The sequence below is a fragment of the Magnolia sinica genome, chromosome 4, assembly GCF_029962835.1.
Source record: "Magnolia sinica isolate HGM2019 chromosome 4, MsV1, whole genome shotgun sequence".
Taxonomy (NCBI): Eukaryota; Viridiplantae; Streptophyta; class Magnoliopsida; order Magnoliales; family Magnoliaceae; genus Magnolia; species Magnolia sinica.
In genome coordinates, this window is record NC_080576.1 from 5,799,954 (window position 1) to 5,825,121 (window position 25,168).

Sequence of the window (25,168 nt, forward strand, 5' to 3'; positions counted from 1 at the left end):
TATTTTATCTGAGTTTCTTAACGGCATTCAGGAACCATTCGATCACATCGAAGGATACCATCGATGGCATCGAAGACCACTCGATGGCATCGGGTATAAGTGCGTAAACTGTCCAGCAACATTTCAGCTGAAAATATGAATTTCTCAATAGCCTTTGATGCCATCGAACTAATCGATTCCTGCCCGTTGGAGCTTGAACTTTATATAGAGAGCATTCGGTTCTTAGACAGTTGGATGAGTTTTTTGTGCAATGGAAGCTTAAGAGATTCCTTACTCATATCCCTCATTCTTTGCCTCTAAATCCGTGAGATCTAAATCATCTTCATTGTGGTTCATCACTTGAAAGATGATTCCAACTTTAATGAAGAAGATGAACTTGATCTCCACCTTGTTCTAGATATTAGACTCGAACTTATAGTAAAATCTTTATCTAAACCATCAAGAATACTCATCTACGTGAATTCCCAAGGAATACAACATTCTCATAAGTTGTAGGAGATTCACCCAACCTCTCATTACCCTAGTCACCTCAATGGAGCATCACATGCAAGGTGTTTGATATTGGAGCTAAAACATTAGCAAAACATCAACATCAACAAGCATTTGAAGAGCGAATTTTTGAAGAGCGGATTCAAACACAGGGAAGCTTTGAAGAAGTGACTCAAGAATGACTAATGACTCATCAAAAGGGCTCAATTCGATAAGTGTCGTGTATGAGTTCATACTTTTTTTATGTAGGATTGATGGTAAGATTTTGTGACCCAAATTCGATAGGTTCTTATGTAGGACCTAAGCTCTTGTGTAAGCCGAATTCATTGGACACAGGTGTGTACGTGTTAGTCTCCATGGGAGCCCCCGACGGGAGTAAACGTAGGTTTTTGGACTAGGACAAAGGTTGATGGTTAGTTGATAGAAAACCAACTACAGTCTCTTGCGGGAGCCTTCGACGGGAGTGTATGCTACGTTCTTATATAGGACCACGATCATTGTATATGGATGTAAAGGTTAAAGGTGAACCTGATTTTAAACATTCGATAGTAAATATCGATACAATTAGGGAGAGTTTGTCCGCTGGGAGCGGAGTAGAAAAATCGAACCACTATATATGCTTGTGTTTAAGATTGTCATTTGAGCATTTTTCAAATTACGCCTATGTAATTGATTAGTGTATTGTATGTATGCATGATTAGATGAATGTTAGGATTTGAATAGTTAACACATCCTACACACATACACTATTATTTATAGACTAGTTCCTTGGAAGCTTTAATGTTAATTGACTTAGTTTAAATTGACATATTAATTTAAGTAAGAAATTATGTGTTAAAAGATATAAATTTTATTTTGTCCTAATCACCCCCTCTAGGAATAGTCATTCATTCCTTAGCTCCTCCGAGCTTACACGTGTCGTAGTAGACTATTCCATGCAATTTCAATAGAGATTATGGCATACATCAAATAGCCAACCGCGCTTGAGCAGGGCACACGAGACATAAACTGATTTTCTTCATTTCTAGTGGGACATTGCTTAAAGAATGCTGAAAGTGAGTGGCATGGGGTGTGCTAACTAATTTAGCTTTATCCATCCCAAACTTAATCAAACACCTTCTCAAGGTATTCAGCTTGAGGCAACTGTAACATGCTCATCTCTCCATCTCTGTGTATATCAATGTCGAAAATCCTCATTGCAGCCTTCAAATCTTTTATTTCGAATGTTACTGACAACCAAGTCTTCAATATATTGATGTCAGACGTGCTACGGTTGGCGATAAGCATATCATCAACATATAATACAAGTATAATGAAATCTCCATCATTCAATGCCTTAAAGTAAATATAATGATCAAATTCACTTCTGATCAACCGCTGACTCACTATGAAAGTATCAAATTTCTTATATCACTGCATAGGCGACTGTTTTAAGTTGTACGACGACCTCATTGACCTGTGAACTTTATTCTTTGACCTCTGCACCTCAAACTTATCTGACTGCTTCATGTAGATCTATTCTTCCAATTCCCCATATAAGAAAGTAATTTTTACATTTATTTGTTCTAGTTCTATATTGTATTGGGCAGCCAGTGCCAACACAAATATGATGGATACCTTCTTGACAATTGATGCAAATATCTCATTGAAGTCGATGCCTTCTTTTTTAGCATACCCCTTCGCAACCAATCTCGCATTGTATCTGTCATGTTTCTTATTGTAAATCCACTTACATCCGACTACTTTACGTTCAACAAGAAGCTCCACTAACTCCTACATCTCAATCTTGTATAAGGAATTCATCTCGTCCTGCATAGCCACCATTCGCTTCTTAGCGTTTGTGTCATCTAATGTTTCTCGAAAGGTAGGCCAATCCCCCGCATCTGTAATGATAGCGAATGCTGTATGTAGTCAGTAATTTATGATCTCTCGATAAATTTCTCCTCACAGGTGACAGCTCCACCTCCTCAATGATCCAAATTGTTGGTCTTTTAGACTCCACCTAATATAGATAAGATATATCCAAATATGAGATCTTCTTTCAAGGTACAACTCATCCATTAATGTTGTTTGGCCACTGAGAATCCAGTCCTAGGGAAATGAATCCCATTAGTTAGGGGCGGAATTTGTGTTTGTTCTGGAAAAGGATGGAAAATGAATTTCCACATAAATTCCTTTCTCGAAATTTACCCCCTTTCCGATTTTCATCTTCACGATGGGATGCAAAATTTAGAGAAATGCATTCCCATCAAACGACTGTTTATTTATCTATTTATTATTATTTTGCGTTAAGGATAAAAGCTCTCTCCTCTCTCAACAACTCTTTCCTATGGTCCAAACACAAAAATTGGATTCTGACAATAGCTTTCCCAGTATCCAAACACCGCAGAATCTCTTTGACTGGAATCATGTGCGGCGGTCCTACGATCCCTTGTCTATACCAAGAAGAGCCGGTTGATACGTTGAAGGGGCGTGGATTGATGTTCCACCTCTTGCCAGACCCCAAGAGCTAAAGATGAAAGGGGCGTTGATTAGGATGGGAAATGGGCCAGGCTGTGCTGAGCCATAGCAACTGCAAGCCGAGCCCATGGGCAAAAGACCCAAGTCCAGTCCAAACCAGTGAGCAAAGCAATCAGTTCAGGCTGGGCCGGCCTGCCATTGGTCTGCTCACCAATTTCTTTTTTTTTTAAATTTAAAAAAAAATAAAAAAAATAAAAAAGAGAGAGAAAGAAGCAGCCAGGTTGCACCTATCTTTCAGGACAGAGCAGATGCAGGCCAGGTCAAGTCCAATTAATTATTCAGCTCAAAACTCAGGGCCAGATCCAATCCACAGGCCTCTGGGCTCAGGCCGAATCCAGTGTAAAGCACACTGATCATCTCACATTGGAATGGGCAATGCATCAAATTCCAGTTCCTCCATTTTCTGGGGTTTGGCAGACACTGCCAACGACAAAGGGAGAAAATCGTTATGTTCTTGCATTCCACCGACTCCCATATCAGCAAAAAGGCAGCCCCCCATAAAAGGAAACAGATATGGAATAATCTTTCTTAAAAAAGAGGGCGATCTCCTGCTCCTAGGCTCCCACCGGATGATATACTGGTTGATTACTCTCTCTAAAAGTGAGGAATGAGTGATCCTGCTTGATTTTACACCCGAGATTCTGCTTCAAAAAAATAGGCAGCCGGTCTTCCATACAATATCAGGCAAAACACTAAAACACAAGGACAGGATAACTAACCTTTTTTTTTTTTATGGCCATCTGACATATGGTAGGATGTTGTCCTTCAGCATCTCTGCCTTCAATCGTGGAATCAGCAAAATGCACATGCAAGTTTCTGAAATTTTCTGCAAAGTACTTGGATTTCTCCAAAATTACTAGATCATTTCATTCACAAATCACAAAATTCCCACCAGCTTTCACAATCTAGATGTTCAACATTTTCTAGCAATGGTCCATTTTTTGCAGGAAAACAAACAGAAAATGCTAAATTACATTGAGGTACTTTCGTGAAGAGGTAAAATAGCAAAAAGAGGGGGGGAAACTGATCTTATTGACTCGCTAAATTAATTTCATGACATCATCTAGTTGTTACCTGCCAATCTTTGGCAGAGGCCATTCCATCTTCTGCACTACAGAAAGCCATTCAACATTCAACCTAGAGGTGAGCCCATGAATGGAAATTGACAATCAGCTGAATTTGACAAGCATCCCAAAAGTAATCATCTCAACTCATCCTTCTGTCGAAATCCATTCAGCTGACATGCCAGAGTCAAGCTGTACACATGCAGTTGACAATCAGCTGAACTTGCCAATTTCCATCTTCTTCTTGATCGCCTTCTGACCATGATAAATGAATGAATCCAATATTCCAGAAACTGTGAAGACACCTGAACATAAGTAAATATATACTTAGATTGTTTTAGAATATTCAGTCAAATATTATAGTCTTGTTACTTTGAAAAGCTTAGATTATTTAAGAATATTAAGTCAAAATTACAAACTTGAGACTTAGAAAATACAAGTGTGGAAAAATAAAATGAAGAAGACGAAAGTAAATATCCTTCAACAGTAAATGCTCATGTCCCTAGTCTGCACTTATAGCTGATGAATCCTGACAAAGATGAAATGTTGCTATACAAAATTTTCAAGAATGATGACGAAAATCATAGCGGTTAATTGAGAATGGAACTGGATCTTAACCTTTCAATTTTTGGCCTACAGGTAGATGGTTATTAAGAGAATAAAATAACTATCCACATTCAACAGTAAAGGTTCCTAATATTGGTCACTGAGATCTCGGTGGGACTTAACAGACCAACGCTCTGGATCATCAAACTTATCAGTCTGCATTGACTTACGGGCTATCCATCTCTACGTAACCCATGAAATCAACAATCCTGATAACTGCACAATTTCCATGCGTACAGTAGAATTTTTTGGAGTGCACTCAGAAGCAACAAGAAGGAAAAAGAAGATGAGAGTATTACCTCCAACAATAGCACAAACATTTGTGAGGAAGTGTAAGAAGGACACATGTTGCTCTATGAAAGTCACCTGCAACAGAAGTACTAATTTAAACATGTGATGAGAAGTAAGCCAAAAGGAATGACTACTGCTTAGTTTGAGTAAAGAGAATCGAATGTTCAAGATTTCATTGCTGAAATCAAGTTGTAATAGGAGACACCCAGATCCATAGCTCAACTGGCAGACTGAGTGGAGATACCTCGTTTCAACACTTGAAGTCTTGGTATCGATCCCTAGTGGAGGTGGCTAACATGGAGTGTGTGTACTGACATGGATGTGTACTAACAAGCTAACCCAAAAAAAAAAAGTTGTAATAAGAGAGAATCATGCAGAAGCGTGTTTATTAGTAGATCAAAACACCTGAAAGAGAATGAATGCCATAAACAGTCAAGAGAACAAAATAACTAAGGTTGTGTCCATGAGATTTTCGAAGGGATGCATCAAGTAACAGTAACAATGAAACTCTGCATTGATCAGAAACTGAAATTGATTGTAATGATTACTAAATCATGATAATGACACCTTTATGATGTTACAGTCATCAACAAGATCTAGAGTATCGACATAAACCAGTACATATCACCCAATACGAACTGATTCCAGTGCTGAAGGATACACCTAAAACGCTCAATACAGGGGATACAAACGGACTTTGTTGGGGACCAAAGCTCACCTTAATAGGTGAAAGATCATAAAAGAAGAAAACTCCAGGAAGAGCCTGCACAAGACCAAGTTCTGCACCCCTAAAATGCTCTGTTACAGAGAACTGCACAATCCAGAATGCAAGTTAGTTAGAATCAGATAACGCTGCAGAACAAAGCAGAAATTGCAATTTAAATGTGTTAGTTGCACCTGATTTGACTGGATTGTGTGCCTGCTTATGTCAGTGTAAACAGTAGGAACCACCTGAGACAGCAAACCAAGAAAACATCTCTCACTGAAACATATCTAATTCTGACTCAGTGAAGTAATACCATGTCTTTGAGGCAAATATGAAGAAATAGGGGGAAAAAAAACAAAGAAAAAAAAAAAAAAAAAGAAGAAAAAAGAATAATGAAAACATAGAAACCAGACTGTGCACAATAATTGAATTGCCTGCCATTATGACTGTGCCTAGGATGATTTGGCCAATACAAGAAAATAGCAGTCATGTAGATGATGGGCCACCGACTAGGTTCTTTTACTGGCCTTCTCTCAATTATGCATGGGACAGAAAAATAAAAATGTCTTGGGCAAAACAAATTTACTTCTTTGGGCTGCCGTATTTTTGTTCCTAAAGAATAAGAATTTCATTATACATACATTGATGAAGGCAGCTTTGTGAGACTAACCTTGATGAAATACTGATACATCCCATATGGTGTCTTTTGCACCCATTGTACCCTGAAAGTTCCAGCGATTAAATGTAAGTCAATATTCATAAAAATTCTTTCAGTTTCAATCAACTGAATGGCTTACTGGGATGAGGTAAGAGGATTTCTTTTCTTTCTTTCTTCTTCTTCTTCTTTTTTTTTTTTTTTTTTTTTTTTGAGGTAAGGGGAATTACCCATCAAGAGGATTAACAACGCCTGGGAAATGTGCTCCAAAGGATAGTTTATTGATTGTGTGGCTAATCTGGTGACAACAGATGAATTAGATAACATTATTGTTGTTGAGAAAAAAATGATAAGAGAACATTTACGCAACAGAATCTCATATTTACTAAAATGACAAATTTTAGTGCAAATTTTAGTGGCCATTTCATATACAGAGATCGAGATTATTTCTTTTCAATGAATATCTCAAAATTTTATTGAAAGGAACTGAAAAGATAATACGGGATCAATCTTACATTAAAACTATCCTTCTGAAATGCCAGCAAATCATGCACATGAATATTTGACTGTTGGAAGCTTTTCCCAGGGGCAAAATGAAAATTACCAGCGACCTTATTAACTTCCAAGAATCCATAGATGTTGCATCCTTCACCTTCTTCATCTTTAATTCTTTGGAGAAAACCCTCTCGTTTGCACTAAAAGGGTAGACACAAAAGTTAGAAACATTTGAACATCATCCATCTATATTCATAATCATAGGAGCCAGCTATTCCAGTATTCAACTTACATAAGTTCACAATTCCGTATACTGGCAAAAATATGTAAGGCATATCATATTGATTTTCCCCATTGGTATAAAGAAGTTTTGTGGTAGTCAATTATGGGATAAAACCGCCATTTCATCCACCCAGCCATCACTGAGCTAGAGGCCACAGGCATGTGCCTTAATAGAATGTTGGTTGGTCCGAAGGGTTATATCCATAGGGGGGAAAATGGTAAACCTGCAAAATTCCATAGTCGTAAATCTTTTCTGGAATGTAGTGAGTAGTGATGCTTCCTGCAAATTTGTATAGTTGCAAATCTTTTCTGGAATCTAGTGACACTTCTCCACCAAAATTATTGTTACACAGCTGAGAGGCATAGATACCCTTAACATCTACATATGAGGATTCTTACATAGTGCATGCAAGGCCTATGGAAAAATATTTTTTTAGTTAATAAACAGCCTCGTTTAACTCCACTAGTGTGCGTTTTTGTGCTCTCATTGCTGGTCCCAAGGTGGATAAAGGAGGGTTGTGTCAAGTGGGCAACCAAAGCAAACTTTTTGCCATATCCTTCTCATGAATCCTGACATGACATTTCAAGCTCATGCTAGGGCACTCCCTGCAAGTGACATGCTGCACCAACACCTGGGGACAATGAGAAATGGGCAAGGGGTTGGCTAGGGGGTGTCCCTTAGGAGTGACATGCCAAAATGGCACATGGTTGGGGTGAAAAGTAGCAAGGATTCCTACTTTGTTTTGAATGTGTGGGTAAAGAAGCTAATTCAGAAGAATATGACTCGTCTTGTCCCATGAAATGTAAGAATTTTGACAGGTAAGAATATAGAGTTAGTGGTTATGATGAAGCTATATGAGAGACCAATGGAGGGGTGCAAAAGCTAAGGAAATTTATTAGATTTGAACTTTGTTATATAGGAAAGGACAACAATAACAACGGGGCAAGGATGGTGGTAGACAGAGATTTAAAGAAAAAAGTTGTAGACGTTAAGAGAAAAAGGTGTATGCAGAATTAGAGGGGATAATTAAGAAACAATTTTGAGAGGAGATGGATGGACTAATTTAATGTATTTCAAATGGAGAAAGGATATTGATGGTAGGGGACTTAAATGGTCATGTAGAAAAAGATAGTAGGGGATATGAAAAAGGTACATGGAGGATATGGTTTTGGAAATAGAATTACAATGGGAGATGCTATAATTGATTTGCCATGACATGCGATTTTGAAATAACAAACACATACTTTAAAAAAGTAAAATGATTACTTAATAACCCTTTAAAAGTTGATCATATACAAAGCTAGATAGACTTATTTCTACTTAGGAAGGCAAAAGGTCAATATGTCAAAATTGCAACGCCATGCCAAGGAGGAGTTTGGCCATGCAACGTAGGCTAATAGTTATGGATGTTTACATCAAGAGAGGGAAGAGAGTGAGTGAAATTAATAGGTCTCCATGGCGAAATTCAAAAGGAATAAATTCCTAAGACAGTGTTATTGGGGAATCAAATGATTAAATAAGAAAAGTGGTGTGTCAAGGAAGTTAATATTATGTGGAAGGAGATGGCTAATTTTTGAAAGATGACAAGAAACTTCATTAAAGGGGCACTGAGATAGCGCCAACAGAAAAACAAGATGTGCAAAAAAAAACAAAACAAAACAAAAACAAAAACAAAAAAACAAAAGGAAAAGGGAAAAGGAGATTTATTTTTACTTACGAAGGCAAAAGGTCAATATGTCAAAATTGCAACGTCATGCCAATGAGGAGTTTGGCCATGCAACATAGGCTAATGGTTATGGATGTTTACATCAAGAGAGGGAAGAGAGTGAGTGAAATTAATAGGTCTCCATGGCAAAATTTAAAAGGAATAAATTCCTAAAGCAGTGTTATTGGGGAATCAATTGATTAGTGGTGTCTCAAGGAAGTTAATGTTATGTTGAAAGATGACAAGAAACTTCATTAAGGGGCACTGAGATAACGCCAACAGAAAAACAAGAAGTGCAAAAAAACAAAAAACAAAAGGAAAAGGGAAGGATTACGCATGCCGCCCCCCCCCCCCCCCCCCCCCCCCAAAAAAAAAACAGCCTTTACTCACCACCCAACCAAAAACTGAAAGCCAAACATTAGTTGCTACCCACCCTACTTGTTTACTTTCGTTATGGTAACATCCAGCATTTCTTTCTCCCCAAATCCGCCAAAGGCCAGCAAGAAGATAAAGCCTCCAAACATCTTTAGGACTTTTGCGGATAGAGACCCGGTGCCAAGCCAATAAAAGATCCTCCACTTTCTTTATGAGACATTATCCAGGCCAAATGGAATTTAGCGAGAATAGAATTCCAAATGCATGTCACAAAGGAACAATGGATGAATAGATGGTTGATCATCTCGGCATCCAACTTGCACATGCAGCACATATTGGGAATGAGCATTGATCGTTTCTGAAGATTATCAATTGTTAAATCTCTCTTTCTACCGACAAGCCACGCAAAAGCTCCAACCTTGGGAGGAGAGCCATAATGCCACACATGAGCCGTTACTCCATTCTTCTCTTCACTAATGTGGAGCATGTGATAAAAAGATCTAACTGAAAACCTTCCTGACTTATCATTTGTCCAAACCTGTGAATCTTCCTCATGAACCGATGGGATACACAGGAGCAAGAACTCCAGCAGGGTGGCAGACTCTTCTATCTTGTCATCACGAAGGTTACGACGGTATGGCGAGTTCCAAAAGATCGACTCTCTACAGGTCTCGAAGAAACTTTTCACCACGATGGAGCGATCTAGAGCTAAGCGAGAAATCTTAGGGAATCTGGTTTGAAGAGGCTCATTGTCCCTCCACACATCTTCCCAAAAACGAATTCTTTCCTCATTACCCAAAGAGAGAGTCATCCCCTCCTTGACTTTAGCCTTATGAAAGTGGCGAATAAACTTTCAACAGTATCTCTAGGAAAAAACTAGTCTTGTAAGGAAACTTAGCAGTGGAATGATGAGGTCCATAAAGCTATTATTAAGAATGATCATGTTAGAAGGCTTGGCAAGGGATATAAACAACAGAAATTTAGAAGATTATGGACATGCCAAAAAGAATGCTAGAATGTAGCAAGTGAAGCCAAACTTAAGGAATATGATGATTTGTCAATAGATTGGGGACAAGAAAAGGTGAAGGATGTCTTCAAACTTGCAAAATTGTGGGAGAGGAAGTATAGGACCTAGATCTTGTTACATACATATCAGTGATAACCATATGTTATTAGTTAAGCATGGCGAGAACAATGAAAGGTGGAGAAGTCATTTCTAGAACTTCTTGAACGACGACCACTCTTGAGAATTTAAGCATGAAAAGAATCATAAACTCAAATGAGGCCTGAGACCGTAGATACTTTCATAGGATTAGTATATCGAAATGAAAGAAACTTTGAGAAAAATGGGGAAAGGAAATGACCTTAGGTCTAAATGGTATACCCGTAGAGGTCTTTAAGTGCACAGAAGACAGATTTTCTTTTCAGCTGCCTAAGTTGTTCCAAAATATTGTACGAACTACGAACAAAGAAAATGTCAGACGAATAAAGGAAAAGTACCGTGGTGCCTACTTACAAGAATAAAGGATACATGCTTTTGTACTTTAAAGGGATCTGTTATGGGGGTTTCTAAAAAAGAGAGATACATGCATAGCAACACTAATTATCATGATATTAAACTCACAAGTCATACTATTAAACTCTAGAAGAGAGTGATCAAGCTTAAGAAGACATGAGTATCTGAACATCAGCTTGGATTTATGCCAACGTCAACCATCAAGGTTATTTTCTCACTTAGACAGTTGATGGTGAAGTACAGGGAGAGGAGAAAGGATCCCTACATGCTTTTTATTGTCGTAGAAAAAAATGATAACATCCCTATAGAGATAATTTGGTGGTTGTTGGAAACAAACAAGTTTCAAGATAATACATTAACATGATGTGAGGGAGCAGAAACTAATGTGAAGATCACTAATGGAGAGACAAGTGAAGTTTTCTAATTACAGTACGCCACCAAGCATTAGCGTTAAGTCAATATCTCTTTGCATTGGCTATGGATGTGTTAATCAGGCACTTACAGGAAGAGGTCCTATGGTGCGAGTAGTTTGCAGATGACAAAGTTTTGATCAATGAGACAATGGAGGGGATAAAGCAAAGCTCAAACCAGGGCGAGATGCTTTAATATAAAGGTTTTAAAATTAGACAGGCAAAACTGATAATATGAAATGCAATTTTAGAAACAATAAAGTGGAAATGATGAATTAGTTTAAGATTGATGCCCAAGAAACACCAAGAAATGACCATTTGTGATATTATGGGTCGGTAATTCATGAGAACGAAGAGATTAAGAAGGACATTGCTCACAGAATTAAAGTTGGGTGGATGATGTGGAGTGCCTCCGGAGTTTTATGTGATCTCCACATGCCAATCAAATGGAGAAGGTTTTATAAGATGGCTATAAGACCAACTATGCCTTATAGGACAGAATGTTGGGTAGCCAAAGAAGAACACGTTCATAGAATGAATGTAGCTGAAATGAGGATGTTGAGACTTTAGATAGATGTGTGGCGAGACGAGGAAGGATAGAATTATAAATGAACACATTTGAGGGGACTTATGAGCATATCCTCAGAGATAATAAAGATTTGGGAAAGTAGACTTAGATAGTATGGTCATGTGTATCAAAGGCCAAGAATTGTAGTTAAGAGCAGTTGGTTCAAGTTGAAGGTTATAGAAGGGGAAGGAAGGCCCAAAAGGACATGGATGGAGGTAAGAAGAAAACATTTTATTACCTATGGTTTAACTAAGATATGCTCCTTGATAATGTGGAATGCCGGAATAGGATACACATAGCCAACCCCAAGTAGTTGGGATAAAGCTTAGATGATGACGATGACAATGAAACTGCTTAATTTTGTTTTGTTTTGTTTTGTTTTTGTTTTTGTTTTTTAAATCTTGGTGATTCAGAATTTACTAACAGTGTCCTAGATGATCATTGTAACAAATATCCCCTCAAACATCATGTACTGAGTGCTTTTATGGAGTAAAGAGTATGGACTAAACGTGAAAACAGACAATAGGTTTCTTCCAGAAAAACCTGGTCAATCAAATCAGGATTCGACAGCCCCCAACCTTTCTTTCTGTATGCTTCACGAACTTCTTCACACGAGTTACAACAATCTTCATCAAACTGCAAAAGGAACATGGAACTCAGATGCAATGTAGCAGGAAAGCATCAAAAACATAACTGAACACAACGTACTAGAAACAAGAAATCAAATTCTAACACAGAAGCAGAAAAGCAATAGTTGAAGCTTTGACTATGCATTGGCGAGTAAGAGCAAAGTAACAAATAAACGGCAAAGTATACAAATGTTAGCAATTACGATATCCAGTCTCTTAAAGGTATGGATATAAAAGATCATTAAAAACTTGAATAAGAGGTATCTGATTCTGAACCTTGGACTCAACTATAGTACACCCCACAGCCCACACTTGATTTAATCTAAGCCTAAGCTGAAGTGGCAAAACACTGTTCAAACTGCAGATCCATTATACATACACAATAACCTTACGATCACAAGAAAGAAAATAATATCTAGAATAGGGCAATTAGAAAAATCATTAACTAAATTACTTCCAGTGTTTTAAATAGCACATAGTGTATTGCGTAGCGTTCAACCCTCTATAGCATGTATCGTAAACTACACGATACTTCTATTTTTTAGTTAAAATAATAGGAAAAAATGATAAATAGTATGAATAAATATAAAAAAAAAATTAAAAATGCCTAATAGTGCTTCATTTTTTCACATAAAAGCATGTTCAAAACAAGTTATTAATTATCAATTATCAAAGTCAATCTATTTATATTTAAACCAACTGTTGCATGGAAACCCACATGATGGTTCAATCAACCATAGAAAATAATAGACAGACACAACATAGAAAACACAACCACCACCATCATCACGTGGACACTGCACACCACATGCCACAGGACAACCACTATACACTACACAAATGATTGTAGAACAAGCTTATTCTACAATATTGCACAGTACTGACTCCCAAAAATGAAAAAAAAAAATGGAAAATAAAATCAAAAGGCACTCTAAATCAATCACAATAAAATAAATGTTATTAACTGAGATAAAGAGTAAAAAAAAATACCTATATTTAGCTTTAAATCAATCAAAAAATGCAAATCTTCAGCCCCACAGCCGTACGCACTTCAAATGGGGAATCTCAAAGTTATCCATTGTTTGGGCTCCAATGCCCGTGAAACTTCAGCCATAGGACCTTCTCTCAGGACTGATCAATGCCCTAAAGATTCGTCTCTAATGGCTGCTTGGATTGGGAGAATTGAAGATAGGAAGTTCGGTGAAAAGAGGGCTTGCCATTGAGAGTATTAGGGCTTTTGAAAGAGGGCTTTCTAAGACTGTGAGTCTTAGAGAACTCATAAATCTTCAGCCTTACAAGTGTAGGCCCTTGTACAGATGGTTAAAACTATCTGGTATGGGTATATGTACAGATATTCTTCATCAACAATAGGACACACCATTTGGATCGTCTTGATACTTCCAAATCATTGCCACGTGTCAGAAGGATTGCTCACCACCATTTTACATCAGCATCTAAACTAACATTACTAAATAAAAGGAGTTTCTTTTAATAAAACTGGCAGTATGGTGTAGTGTAAGCTACACACGCTACACGCTACAAGCTTGTAGCATATGCTACAGTACATATAGCATACGCAACATGGGAACTACGCTATTTACTCATGCGATGCTATTTAAAACACTGATAACTTCTGAATAAATTCTAAGCTTGAAAGGAGAAAGAGACAAGATCATGAAAACCTCTAGTGGATAAAGATTGGGTCAAAAATAGTTTACTCAGAAACCCTACTTTGAGGTTCAGATAAAATGCTGACATGAAAGTAAAATAATAATAATAATAATAATAATAATAATAATAATAATAATAATAATATCAAATTTATTCATTGTGCATCGTTTTTAGGTCAGGCAATTTGGGCCTTCCCAAAAACAAGTACAATATCCTATGCATATATAATGAAATAGTTCAAAACTCTCCTTACAAAATACAAAACCCTATGTTGGTTTTCCTGAATAATTTCTTCCCATATGATCTCAAAGCCATAGACAATAAATCATGTCATTGCTGAATCTAACAACAATTGAAGGCTGATCGATGAGCGTGAAAGTAGGCAAACTGAGATTGCATCTCAAATACCAACTAAAGAACAAAGCAAACAAAAGATGAACCAATAATGGAATAGAAAAACTAGCAAATGGAAGGTCATGGAAATGCCTCACAACAACATTGGATGTAAGGTGTCTAAAATTTTCATTACAGACCACCAATTACGAGTTCAAAATAACTAACTTCTGGCTTCTTTTTTTTTTTTTGAAAGAACACTGAAAATTCATTAGAAGAAAAGAAAGAACAAAACAGGAAAAGGCAAGAAAGAGCAACAACAAACAAAAAGAAACAAAAGAACCACCCAGCAAGAGAGACGGTCCGCCGAGAAGGTGGACCTTACAGCACTGATAAAAAAGAAAAATCAAGATTTCTAAGGCTAGCGTCAGACGCAGCCCACTCAACGAGCAAACGCTTAGCATAAGCGGTAATACTGTTCACTGGATGAGATATATTATCAAAGCATCTGCTGTTTCTTTCTGTCCAAACTTCTGGCTTATTATAATTCAAAAAATAAAAACTAGTTATTTGGATCAACACGAGTACAGACATAAACATACCACTTCCGCACCATAACAAGAACCACAATATGTCTCATTATGTTCAAGCCTTCCACCATGTCTCTGTAATGGCTTTTCAATCTGCATAAAACCAAAAAAAAAAAAAAAACAAAACAAAAACGAAAACAAAAACAAAAAACAAAAAAAAGTTGATGTGTTAATTAATGCAATGCAACAAAACAACACAAAAAAAAACATAAAGGTGTACCACATAATCTTAGTGCACAGCAACTACATGTAAGGACAAAAAAATCAAGCCAAAATCACAAAGTCTGCTAATGTAAGAAAACAATAGATAAAGATTTGCCCTCTCCATTAAATATCAACCATTTTCTTAGAGTACTACCCAATACAATGTTGTATCAGCCACTCAAAAATGCCACATCAGACAAGGTTGTATTGATTTTCTTGTGAGGGTTTGATGTCATTGGATGCAGTGCCAGATACATGAGTAATGGTATTAGACTTTTAGAAGACTTTTAGAAAGCTTTTGTTACAATGTTATCAGCAATTGAGATGAATGGGCCAAAAATATGATCTCAATGTATTACAACAAAAGAAAGTAAAATGCAACTGGAGACTAAGGAGGTTCACAAATTTTAGACACCATGCAGAAGATCAGCAACAAGGTAGCAAGTTACAAACCTTAGGTGCACCAATTCCATCCGGCCTAGCCTCAATATCATTCCCGTTAGCATCTATCCTTTTCTTGATTATATCATGTCTCTGCGAGTAAATATGATGCATATTAGAGTCTAATCCACCACAAACAGTACATAACAGCACGGTTGGAAACTTGAATGAATTATAGAGTCCAGTTCTCAGCCAGACTCCATATTCAGAAAGAATGGATAAGACAGGATCATCGAAAGCTGATGGAGAATGTAGGTATTGAGCATAAAATTACAAGATGACACTTTTCACGATAAAGAATGCAAGAATTGATCATAAAATTACAAGATGTCACTTCTCGTGATACATACTACATCAAGATGTTGCTCTCCACTGATATCCATGGCATCGAGACTTAGTATTGAACATGGGAGGGCAGGAAAGGTGACATCAAACTGCACTTTCAAAAAAAGAAAAAAGAAAAAAAGGACAAGAATCAATCAAATAGAACTACAAAACTACATTCCACAAGTAAATACTTCGTACAAGGAAAAAGGATCAAGACAAACAATGCCCTAGCTTGAACTTCTTTGACTATCCACCCTGCTTTTAATGTTTGTTCCAAATCACCCCTTGCATTTCAGAGACTGCTCATTGTATTGGAGAAAATGGAGGGAACATTAATCTAGACCATTCAAATCATTAACCTAACTGGGGATAGAGCATGACTCAAAAGAGAGAACTGCTCCAGTGCCCTCAGAGCACTACAAGGTAAGTCTCCTAGTTGCATTGGTTCACTGGTACAGTCCATTTAGTCGATCTGAACTGTCCATTAAGTCCAGAACACTTTCACACGTATCATACAAAAATCATACCGATCAGAATATCCCATCCATCATTGATTTGGCCTTTACTTTCCATAGCCATCCATTTTCGAAGCCATGGATGTGATGGTTACAATTGCTTGACAAAAGTGATTCTTTAGATCCATAAGCAATCCATGGCAGGCCCTAACAAATAGATGTATCAAATTGTTGTTTGAACCTACTTTTATGTAAATTTTCTTGACCATCCATATTAAAGACTACTGATCAAATGGTTCTTATTTGTCAAATTGATGTGATGTTTGCATGATAGCTCATGAAATGTGCAGTGAACCCAATGAACAGTCGTGATCAATGGTTGGACTGTCTAAGCATCCCAATGAAACTAGAAGCACCATGTCTTATAGTGCTCTGAGAACACTGGAAAAAAATCATACCAAGAATATGATTGTAACTGTTTATTTTCCATTGGAGTTTGGACCACTCGTTATTTTATTTTTAACAATCTACTTTGATATCCATGAAATGAGTGGTTAAAATTGCTTTATTTTAAGATATATGGCCCTTGATAGAGTGAAATAGCTGAAAAGGATTCATGTAGCCAGTCCCAATTAGCTGGGATAAGATTTAGATGATGATGATAATGATGATGTTCTCTCCAAAATGTACCCAACAATTTAGATGGTCTAGATAGTTGCATGAGTGTGACACTGAGAAGGATGAGTCATAGTAACCACAAGTTGGTTGCCCTATTGCCCATATGTCAAACTACAACATTCAAGCTGCTCACTCAATGGGTCTCATCATGACCATACACGGGAGTAAAAATCAAGTTGGTCACACATCTCCTAGGCTACACAAGCACATTGGTGTGTTTGACCATCCTTCTAACTGCCCCCTTTTTTGCATCTGTTGGCCACTACTTATTAGATTGGCTAAATTTTTTGCCCAGCCCATGAGACCATGTCATCCACCTGATGAGCAGCTTGGATCTTTTATTTGGTATGTGGAGATGTCAGTGCATGAGCAGGTGCACTCAAACCAGTGTATGTCTCTGGAATCTCAGAGACAACAAGAGGATAGGTGAGTATATGGGGAATAATAGAAATTTAATGAGTGCAATTTTTTTTAAAAAAAACTTTATTGCAGGGCTAGCAAGGAAGGGTTTTCTAAGAAGGGGATTTGTTGGAATGCATATATGAAGATGGACTGATCGAGAGCTTAAAGCATTAGGAGGGGATAATTGGTCCTTTTCCCAAAAGAAAACATACATGACTCAACTTAAGTGCAACTAAGATAGATGTGCCAAAAATCTTTCAAAATCAGCAATGCTTAGCATCCCTAATAGCCAACCTATCATTTAGAAGCCAACCCCAATGCTGGGAAAAAGGCAAAGGCAATGCTGGTTTTTTTTCTGAGAGACTGATGAACATCCCAAATAGCCAGATGAACATACTAGCTGGACGGGTCTCAAGAAAAGTACTCAAATATCATAGGGCCCATAGTGCCAACAAGGTCGGCTCTTGAAAGATTAGTGTTTTGCAAGAGGCTACCTGCAAAATGGCAACACGCCAGCCTTGCTGACATTGTGAGCCTCATGATTATTGGGATTTTTTTCTCCAGAAATCTTGTCCAAACTGACTCTGAACAAGGTCTTTCACATGACATGAGTGATGAGAAAACCAGCTTAGTACTGACAGAGGGCACTCAAGTAAACTTTCAGTAAAACTGACAAGTTACAGAAAATCACGACAGGCAATTTATTCAGAAGTTTAGATCAGAATTTTCTTAGAAACTACTTTAAGATTCAAAAGATATCTAGAGATTTAGATCAGGATTTTTCTTAGAAACTATTTTAAGATTCAAAAGATATCTGGAGATGTTTACTGGAAACTTGAAAAACAGTTGAACATAATACTTGGTTCTTAGCTGTAATTAGAACATCTACATCCCATGAAACAGCAGCAAACTTTTGAAGTTTAAGATCAAGATTTTCTTAGAAACTATTTTAAGATTCAAATCTATCTAGAAATGTTTAATACTTGGTTCTTAGTTGTAACTAGGACACCTAAATCCCATGAAACACCAGAAAATCATCCAGATTCGGAAAACAGTTATCAGAAAGTTGAGATATTTCTACAGTAAATGTGACTTTTTAAAATGGTACAGTAAAATGTGATATTACATTGATACGAAGAGTTTCTCCTCTAGAAGTATCTACTACAAGCTTCGTTTCAGTAACTGCAAGAAGATATAGTCCTGCAAATGAAAGGAAAAACATAAGCCATAGATGAAAGAGCTAGGAAACCCTATGAGAAGAAAAATAAATAAACATATATTAGACAATCACGAAAGAAAAAAAAAAAAAAAGGAAAAAAAGAAGATCTCAAATGAGCTTCATGTCTTATAGAGAGAACTATGGAAGAGATGGGATTGAATGGAAAAGGATAATAATTTTACTGATTAATTTAAGACACAAAAACTTCAGGCTAGCCCTGGAACTCAAGTTGTCTTTTTATAACAAACTGTCATAAAAATTTCTGGATGGAATAAAATTACAAATTAAGGCAAGAGCAGATTGCCCAATATGAAGAGACTGTCGGGTGGGCAACATCATTTCTCCAACAAAGAACTTGTGAATTCTATCTACGTCCACAGATGAAACAATATCCCTATTTTCTAAATTCTAAGACAATGTAACCTGAAATATAGAATTGGCGAATCCCACTCCATGATCCCTGCCAAGGAATCCAACAACATCAATTTCACAAGCAAAGCCTTCACTTACGCTTTGTTGGAACCTCTTACTCTGAAAGGACTGGAAAGCAAGTCGAAGTCCAGGCTACTGGTATCATGGGGCTATCTGTTACAAGGAAGATGGATACATCGTACACTGGTACACTACTTCCTTTTGTACGTGGTATGCCAAGGGTCAAGGTTTTAAATCGCTATATCGGGTATCATATCATTCACCACCGATATGGCCCTCTATCATCCTGTCTTAACCCCTTTATCAGGCAGTTTCAGTCCAATACAAGCCGGTACAGCCATATCATTGTTGGGCGATACTGGTAAATATCGGGCTATATGTTTCAGTTTTGGACAATATAGTTTTTAAATGAATGGTAGAAATTTTATTGAGGATTTTAAAAAGAAGAAGAAGAAAGAAAAATAAAAAAAGGAAAACAGCAAATACAACAACTGAAAAGGACCCGCTCTGAGAATCCAGGGACAAGTTACAAACCCCAAACCAGACTAAGAGATCCAAAAACCCAGATATTCTATCTCCTGACCATGATCTGAAGTTGCTTCCCCATAACAACCTTCTAGGCTAACCTTTCAGCCTCTGAATCAGCGTCCTGGTGCATGTGAGAGAAAGATATTAATGTTGAGGCATATGTCCAAAGTTTCCTCAATAAGATTGGCTATAAACCAGGGTCACCAACCTGATTTAATCCATCTGATAGAATTGCTTGAGTCCCCTTCAATGATGATTGGGTTGAAATTTCTGTCCATTACCAATTTCATCCCCGGGAGAAAAGTGGCATATTCAGCAACATTTGAATCATGAACACCCACAGGGCCACAAACTCAAACAGGGTCTCTGCCTGTTCATCCCTAACTAGGCCTCCAATCCCAGCCGGACTCAGGTCACCAAAAGAGCTCCTATCAATACTTAGCTTAGCACACTATGCCATTTTCTTTAATAGGCAGAACCCCAGCTGCACATTAACAATTTTCTCAAATTAGAAATCAGCAAAAGATTTGGAAGTCCAAACATCTTTTTCTTAGCCTTGCTCCATAACACAACAAGGCTGAAGATATTCTTAGAAATGTCATACCCAGTGTTGGCTTCCCCCCTAAATATCCTATTATCTCTTTCAAAACACAAGCACCAAATTGATGCTTGAATAACCAATTTCCACAAAGGAACCCGATAAGTTGCCAGGCATTCAACCACCAGCGGCAACGAATGCTTCCAATGAATCGGGAAGAACCCAGCTAATGCAAAATCTCGAGGAAATCGATGACCAGATATGCCAAGCGAAAGGGCAGTGCAAAAGAAGACAGTTCTATTTCTTCAGCATCTGAGCACATCGAGCATCTCTGGGGAAGAAGTGATCCCTGCTTTTAAGGTAATCCAATATTGGAATCTTGGCTGAACACGCTTACAGAAGAAAGCTCTTACCTTCAATGGAGCACCAGTTCATCAAACCGCGGAATGCCATGCTGCATCATGTCTGAACTCAACAGACTGAAAATCTGCCATTGGATTTGAGATCCCAGAGGCTCCAATCAGCACCCAAGCATAGAATATAAACTCCTCCTAAAAGAAACGCCTGCTGAGAGAAGGAAACCATCTCTTCTGCTCTAAGATTGCGTCTAAAAATGTGGCCCCAAAAACTTTTGTCCCCGACTTCTGAAAAGAAAAACTGTCAACTCACCATCTCTATTGACAGAAATCTCATACAAAGACTCGAAAATATTGCATAATGGCATGTCCCTGCACCATCAATCTTCCCAAGACCTGATCTATCCTCAACTCCTCTGAATCCGATGTGACTGGAGAAATCTCTGTAGACTGAAGAAGTTGCTCCCTTTCTTCAGTGAGCACAGTTGGCCTCCCAAGTGTTGTCCGATAAACCGTACTTTGCAAGCATGTGCACATAATATTGGTTAGCAACATAGTCTTATGCATGCATAATATAGTTATTATGCACAAAATAGATATTGTAATTCATAACTTATGAAATTATGAATGTTATCATTATAAATCTTTCACGCATAGTACTAAATTGTATCTGCCTGATATTACATAAATTGAAGAATAAATCTCTAATTGTAAATACAAATTTTAATTAGACGTAACCAATAATAAGAGTGTAAACCAGAAAAAAAAAATAATAATTTTGAACAATATGTAAACCATAATTAGGCAAGTAAAAATTGTGATCTGGTTCATATATTGTCATTACTATCTGATTGTGCAATTGGTAATGGAAGATGTAAGGGGGTGAGCGGCATAGGTAACATAGAGTCGAACTAGTCCTTTACTCACGCCTAAACACACTACCAATAACAACAAAACCCAGATTACCCATCAAAATACATTTAACAACACTTTAAAGGAGCAACCCATAACAAAGAGGCTCTATTCCTTCTCTTAACTCCTATCACTGACTTCTAATTCAACTTGAGCTCAACAACAATAACATATCTCTTTCCTACAAAGCATCAATGAATATACACCATGATTCTACTTCCCTGGCTGTCTCTGACCACACATCGATTTAAACATGGCTAATACTATTGTTATCATATGGACATGTGGATCAAAAAAGAGAAAGCACAACAATTGTGGCACATTTGCAAGTAACACAATAAGAAACTATTCAAAGAGACTTCAGTATCTAACATGGCCAGAGAAACAATGTCAGAGGTTTCAGCACAGGCCAATCTTGAAACTTACAATAGAGGCATTTCATTGACACAACTAAGAACAAAATAGACAGGAATCACAGCAGTTTATTACCAACTGATGTGCCCCCCTGACATGTAGAGAGCCCAAACAGGGGGGCTGGGTCAAGCTAAACTATTATGGGAATTTTCAAATCATAGACCTGAATAGCAAGGCGGCTAGCAGGATTGCAGACATGTTCTCTAACAAAACAAACCAATTCACCTTTGTTTTAAGGGGCCCAACCAGTAACCAGAAAAAGACTGAACACAACTCTCAGAACTCAAAACATCACTAAATGGCTAAAGGAAAAAAGGTCCGTCTCCTCGCCGCTTCTTTTCACAAACATTTCAAGAATTTCACCATTCATAGCTTCTGACTGTCCTGACAAGAAGTTTTTTCATGAATTCATTGTCAACAAAACCACAAAGCAGAATAAAAACCCACAAACCACGATATAAATTGTTACTCAAACATGATTTTGGCGTGCACTTGTGACCGAATCTTAAAATTGTTTTTTCGGTTTTCATTTTTCATCTATTAAAATACCGTTCCAACTCGCTTTTGCCTAACAGGTATGACAGAGGTGTCATGCTTGATCGAGCTTTTGAGCAACCGAACAAACTACACAGGTGGGGCCCACCCGGCGATCCAAATCAATAGCGGTACGCATGGTGAATGAGAGCAAACCAAAATCTTCCCCAACAGACAGATCCTAACCGCCTGATTTGTCAATTTTTAAATCTCAAACATCGCTCGCAACTGCTTGTTTCAATTAGACGGGTAGGATCATCTGGCGGGGTAGACATTACGGAATGGCCCACCCCATGATGCAGCCCACCAGATCAACGTCTCAGGTTACCAATCCACTGCGATGCATATCGAAGCAATCCAATATCGAATAATGTTTCTTCCAGAAGATTGATTTCATATTCTTCTTATAGTAACGGTGAGGCCATGATCATCAACGGCAAGAAATAAAAGCAAAGAGAGAATCGAAACGGCGAAAGAAAATCCCAAAAACAGTAAAATGAAAGGGGAAAAGAGAAGAAGAAGACGCGACGTACTGAGCTCGGAGATGAAGAGCAAGAGCATGACGATGGAGGAAACGACGGTGATGATGCCTCCGGAGAGCGTACGGCTGTAGAAATCCTCGTTGATCTTTGGATACGCATCTAGATTCCGCAGCTTTTTGAACATTCCATCCATCGCAACGGACTGAGAGGAAGAGGAGGAGATTTCCTCCTTTGATGTGGATGGTCTGTTGATCAGTGCTTCATCGATCGTTAATCCACGTGATTAAAGAGAGGATTGGAGAGATTCGCCGTCCGTTCCTACCCGAGCCGAGAGCGATGTTTTCTCCCGTCGCACTCGCAGAATACTGCGTTTGCGTCTGTAAAATCTCGGGAATGCTATTGAGATTCGCGCGTGTAAATCTGAAGAGATGAATTTGTGTCACACGTGTCAATATGTCAAAATTTTAAAGATCCATGACAAGCATCAGGTCAGGTGGGTGATCCATTGGAAATTATATTTCTCATAAATTAGGGAATTAAAAAAAATTAAGTATGTCCCTAATGCTGTAGAAAAATTAACGATTAGGGATCCCTAACTGGAATTGTGTCTGGCCCACCTGATGATCAGACCAGGGAAATTTTTGATACATAGCTTTCTCAACATCTATATCCACATATTATGTGGAACAGATCATATATATGTATTTCCTGTGACTATTATACCCAGAGTAATCTCTTCAATGTATCCTCGTGCGAATCGCGTTAAAATCTTGATTAAATTTAAAGTGGACGTATAAATTGGTAGCGGATCAGGTGAGACCCGGGACTCACCCAGGACGGTGCGGCTCTTCAAGTGCGGCCCACCTTGATTTATTTATTCTGTTTCCACGCCGTCCATCCGTTTTTACAGATCATTTTAGTGAATTATCCAAAAAAAAATAAAGTAGCTTCAAGTATCAGGTGGATCGTATCAAAGGAAACAGTGGTGATTGAACGGCCTACCATTAAAAGTTTTTGCCGCATACCATAGGGGTTGTTTGGCGCATGTTATTGGGAAGGATCGGGTGGGATGAGATTAAAAAAAATGTAATTATTATGTATGGCAGGGATTGTCCTGTTATTATGGGATAAGCTTAATTCTATGCTAGGTTTGTAATACCGTGGTACATTGAATGAATATATTCACCATCATTTGAAACTATAGAGAATAACACATTATAACTTCATTTTATGGCACGGGCCTAAAAATAAGGTAGATCCAAAACTTACGTGGCTCCAAAGAAGTTTTTAATGATAGATATTGCTTTTTATGATGGGGTCCACTTGAGCTTTAGATCTACCTTATCTTTTGGCCCATGCTCTAAAATGATCTTGAAAAATGGGTGGATAGTGTGGACATAGCCCACACATCATGGTTTGACCTACACAACTTGCTAACATTGAGTGGAATTGGCAGGGGACAATACAATTCCATCTAATCTAATTCAAAGCTTTTCCGCTCCTCCCAAACTTGGTTGAGTGAAATTGGCACAGACCAAATGCAAGTCGGTCCCACCTAATCCCATCTAATATGGACGCGGATTGCCTACTACCCCCTCCCTAGTTGTGAAAGGGCAGTTTTGTAGGTGGGCCCACCATGATGTATCGCTGTCAATCCTTTTCTCATATTATTTTAAGGCATGAACAAAAAAATGAGCCATAGATTATTTTAAGGCATGAACAAAAAAATGAGGCATATCCAATGATCAAGTGGACCATACCAAATAATAAGCTTGGTTGCATTAAATGTCATTGCATGCAAGAGTCATCTATGGTGTGGTCCATTTGATTGTTGGATCTGCCTAATTTTTGCTTTCATACCTCAAAATAATCTGAAAAAAAAAGGATTGATAGCTTGGATGTAAAGATACATCATGGTGGGCCCGCCCACAGAACTGCCCATTCGGAGGTAGGGACGGGCAGGGGTAGTACGCAATCCACGTTCATCTAATACCATGCGCCAAACGCCCCCTTAATGTTTATGTTTTGTTTATTTGCCATCTAATCTGTTGATAAGGTCATAAGCCTGGATGAATGTAAAAACAAATATCATCTTGATCCAAAACTTTTGAGGTCATTAATGGTCAATTGCCACTGTTTCCTAGATTATTGTCTACCTGTTAATTGGACTGGCTTCATTTTTGCCATAATTCCTTAAAATAATCTGAAAAAAAACGTATGAACGGTGTGGATACAGAATACATACATCAAGGTAGGCCTTACGGTAAGGGCCGCACCGTCTTGGGTGCGCGAGGGTCTCACTAATCCACTCCCGGATAAAATACATCCGATTGTTTGGAA

At 37.9% G+C, this 25,168-nt stretch overlaps 1 protein-coding gene and 1 long non-coding RNA gene across 13 annotated transcripts; both read right to left on the reverse strand.

The window, feature by feature from the left end:
• Positions 1 to 1,788: 1,788 nt before the first annotated feature.
• On the reverse strand, positions 1,789 to 23,187 carry LOC131242253 (uncharacterized). Of its 12 annotated transcripts, XR_009169561.1 has the most exons (17): positions 22,880 to 23,019; positions 20,800 to 21,003; positions 20,544 to 20,697; positions 18,540 to 18,613; positions 15,902 to 15,985; positions 15,564 to 15,644; positions 14,919 to 14,999; positions 12,227 to 12,319; positions 6,847 to 7,026; positions 6,562 to 6,629; positions 6,347 to 6,398; positions 5,868 to 5,921; positions 5,689 to 5,781; positions 4,979 to 5,045; positions 3,576 to 3,835; positions 3,237 to 3,412; positions 1,789 to 2,491 (listed from the first exon to the last, which is right to left on the reverse strand). XR_009169561.1 is itself a non-coding variant. In XM_058240778.1 (13 exons), exons 1-13 carry the CDS (start codon positions 23,019 to 23,021, stop codon positions 4,287 to 4,289), a joined length of 1,161 nt encoding a protein of 386 aa, XP_058096761.1. In that variant the 5' UTR covers positions 23,022 to 23,186; the 3' UTR covers positions 3,852 to 4,286. The 12 variants fall into 12 exon arrangements, 3 of the variants coding, with proteins under 3 accessions (XP_058096761.1, XP_058096764.1, XP_058096762.1); XR_009169563.1 differs by lacking the exons at positions 20,544 to 20,697; positions 20,800 to 21,003; positions 22,880 to 23,019 and adding exons at positions 19,648 to 19,713; positions 19,801 to 20,497; XR_009169557.1 differs by lacking the exons at positions 20,544 to 20,697; positions 20,800 to 21,003 and having other exon boundaries at positions 22,880 to 23,187.
• Positions 21,263 to 22,865, reverse strand: LOC131242255 (uncharacterized). Its single transcript, XR_009169566.1, has 2 exons — positions 22,576 to 22,865; positions 21,263 to 22,535 (listed from the first exon to the last, which is right to left on the reverse strand). It is a non-coding gene; the product is annotated as an uncharacterized LOC131242255 (long non-coding RNA).
• Positions 23,188 to 25,168: the final 1,981 nt, after the last annotated feature.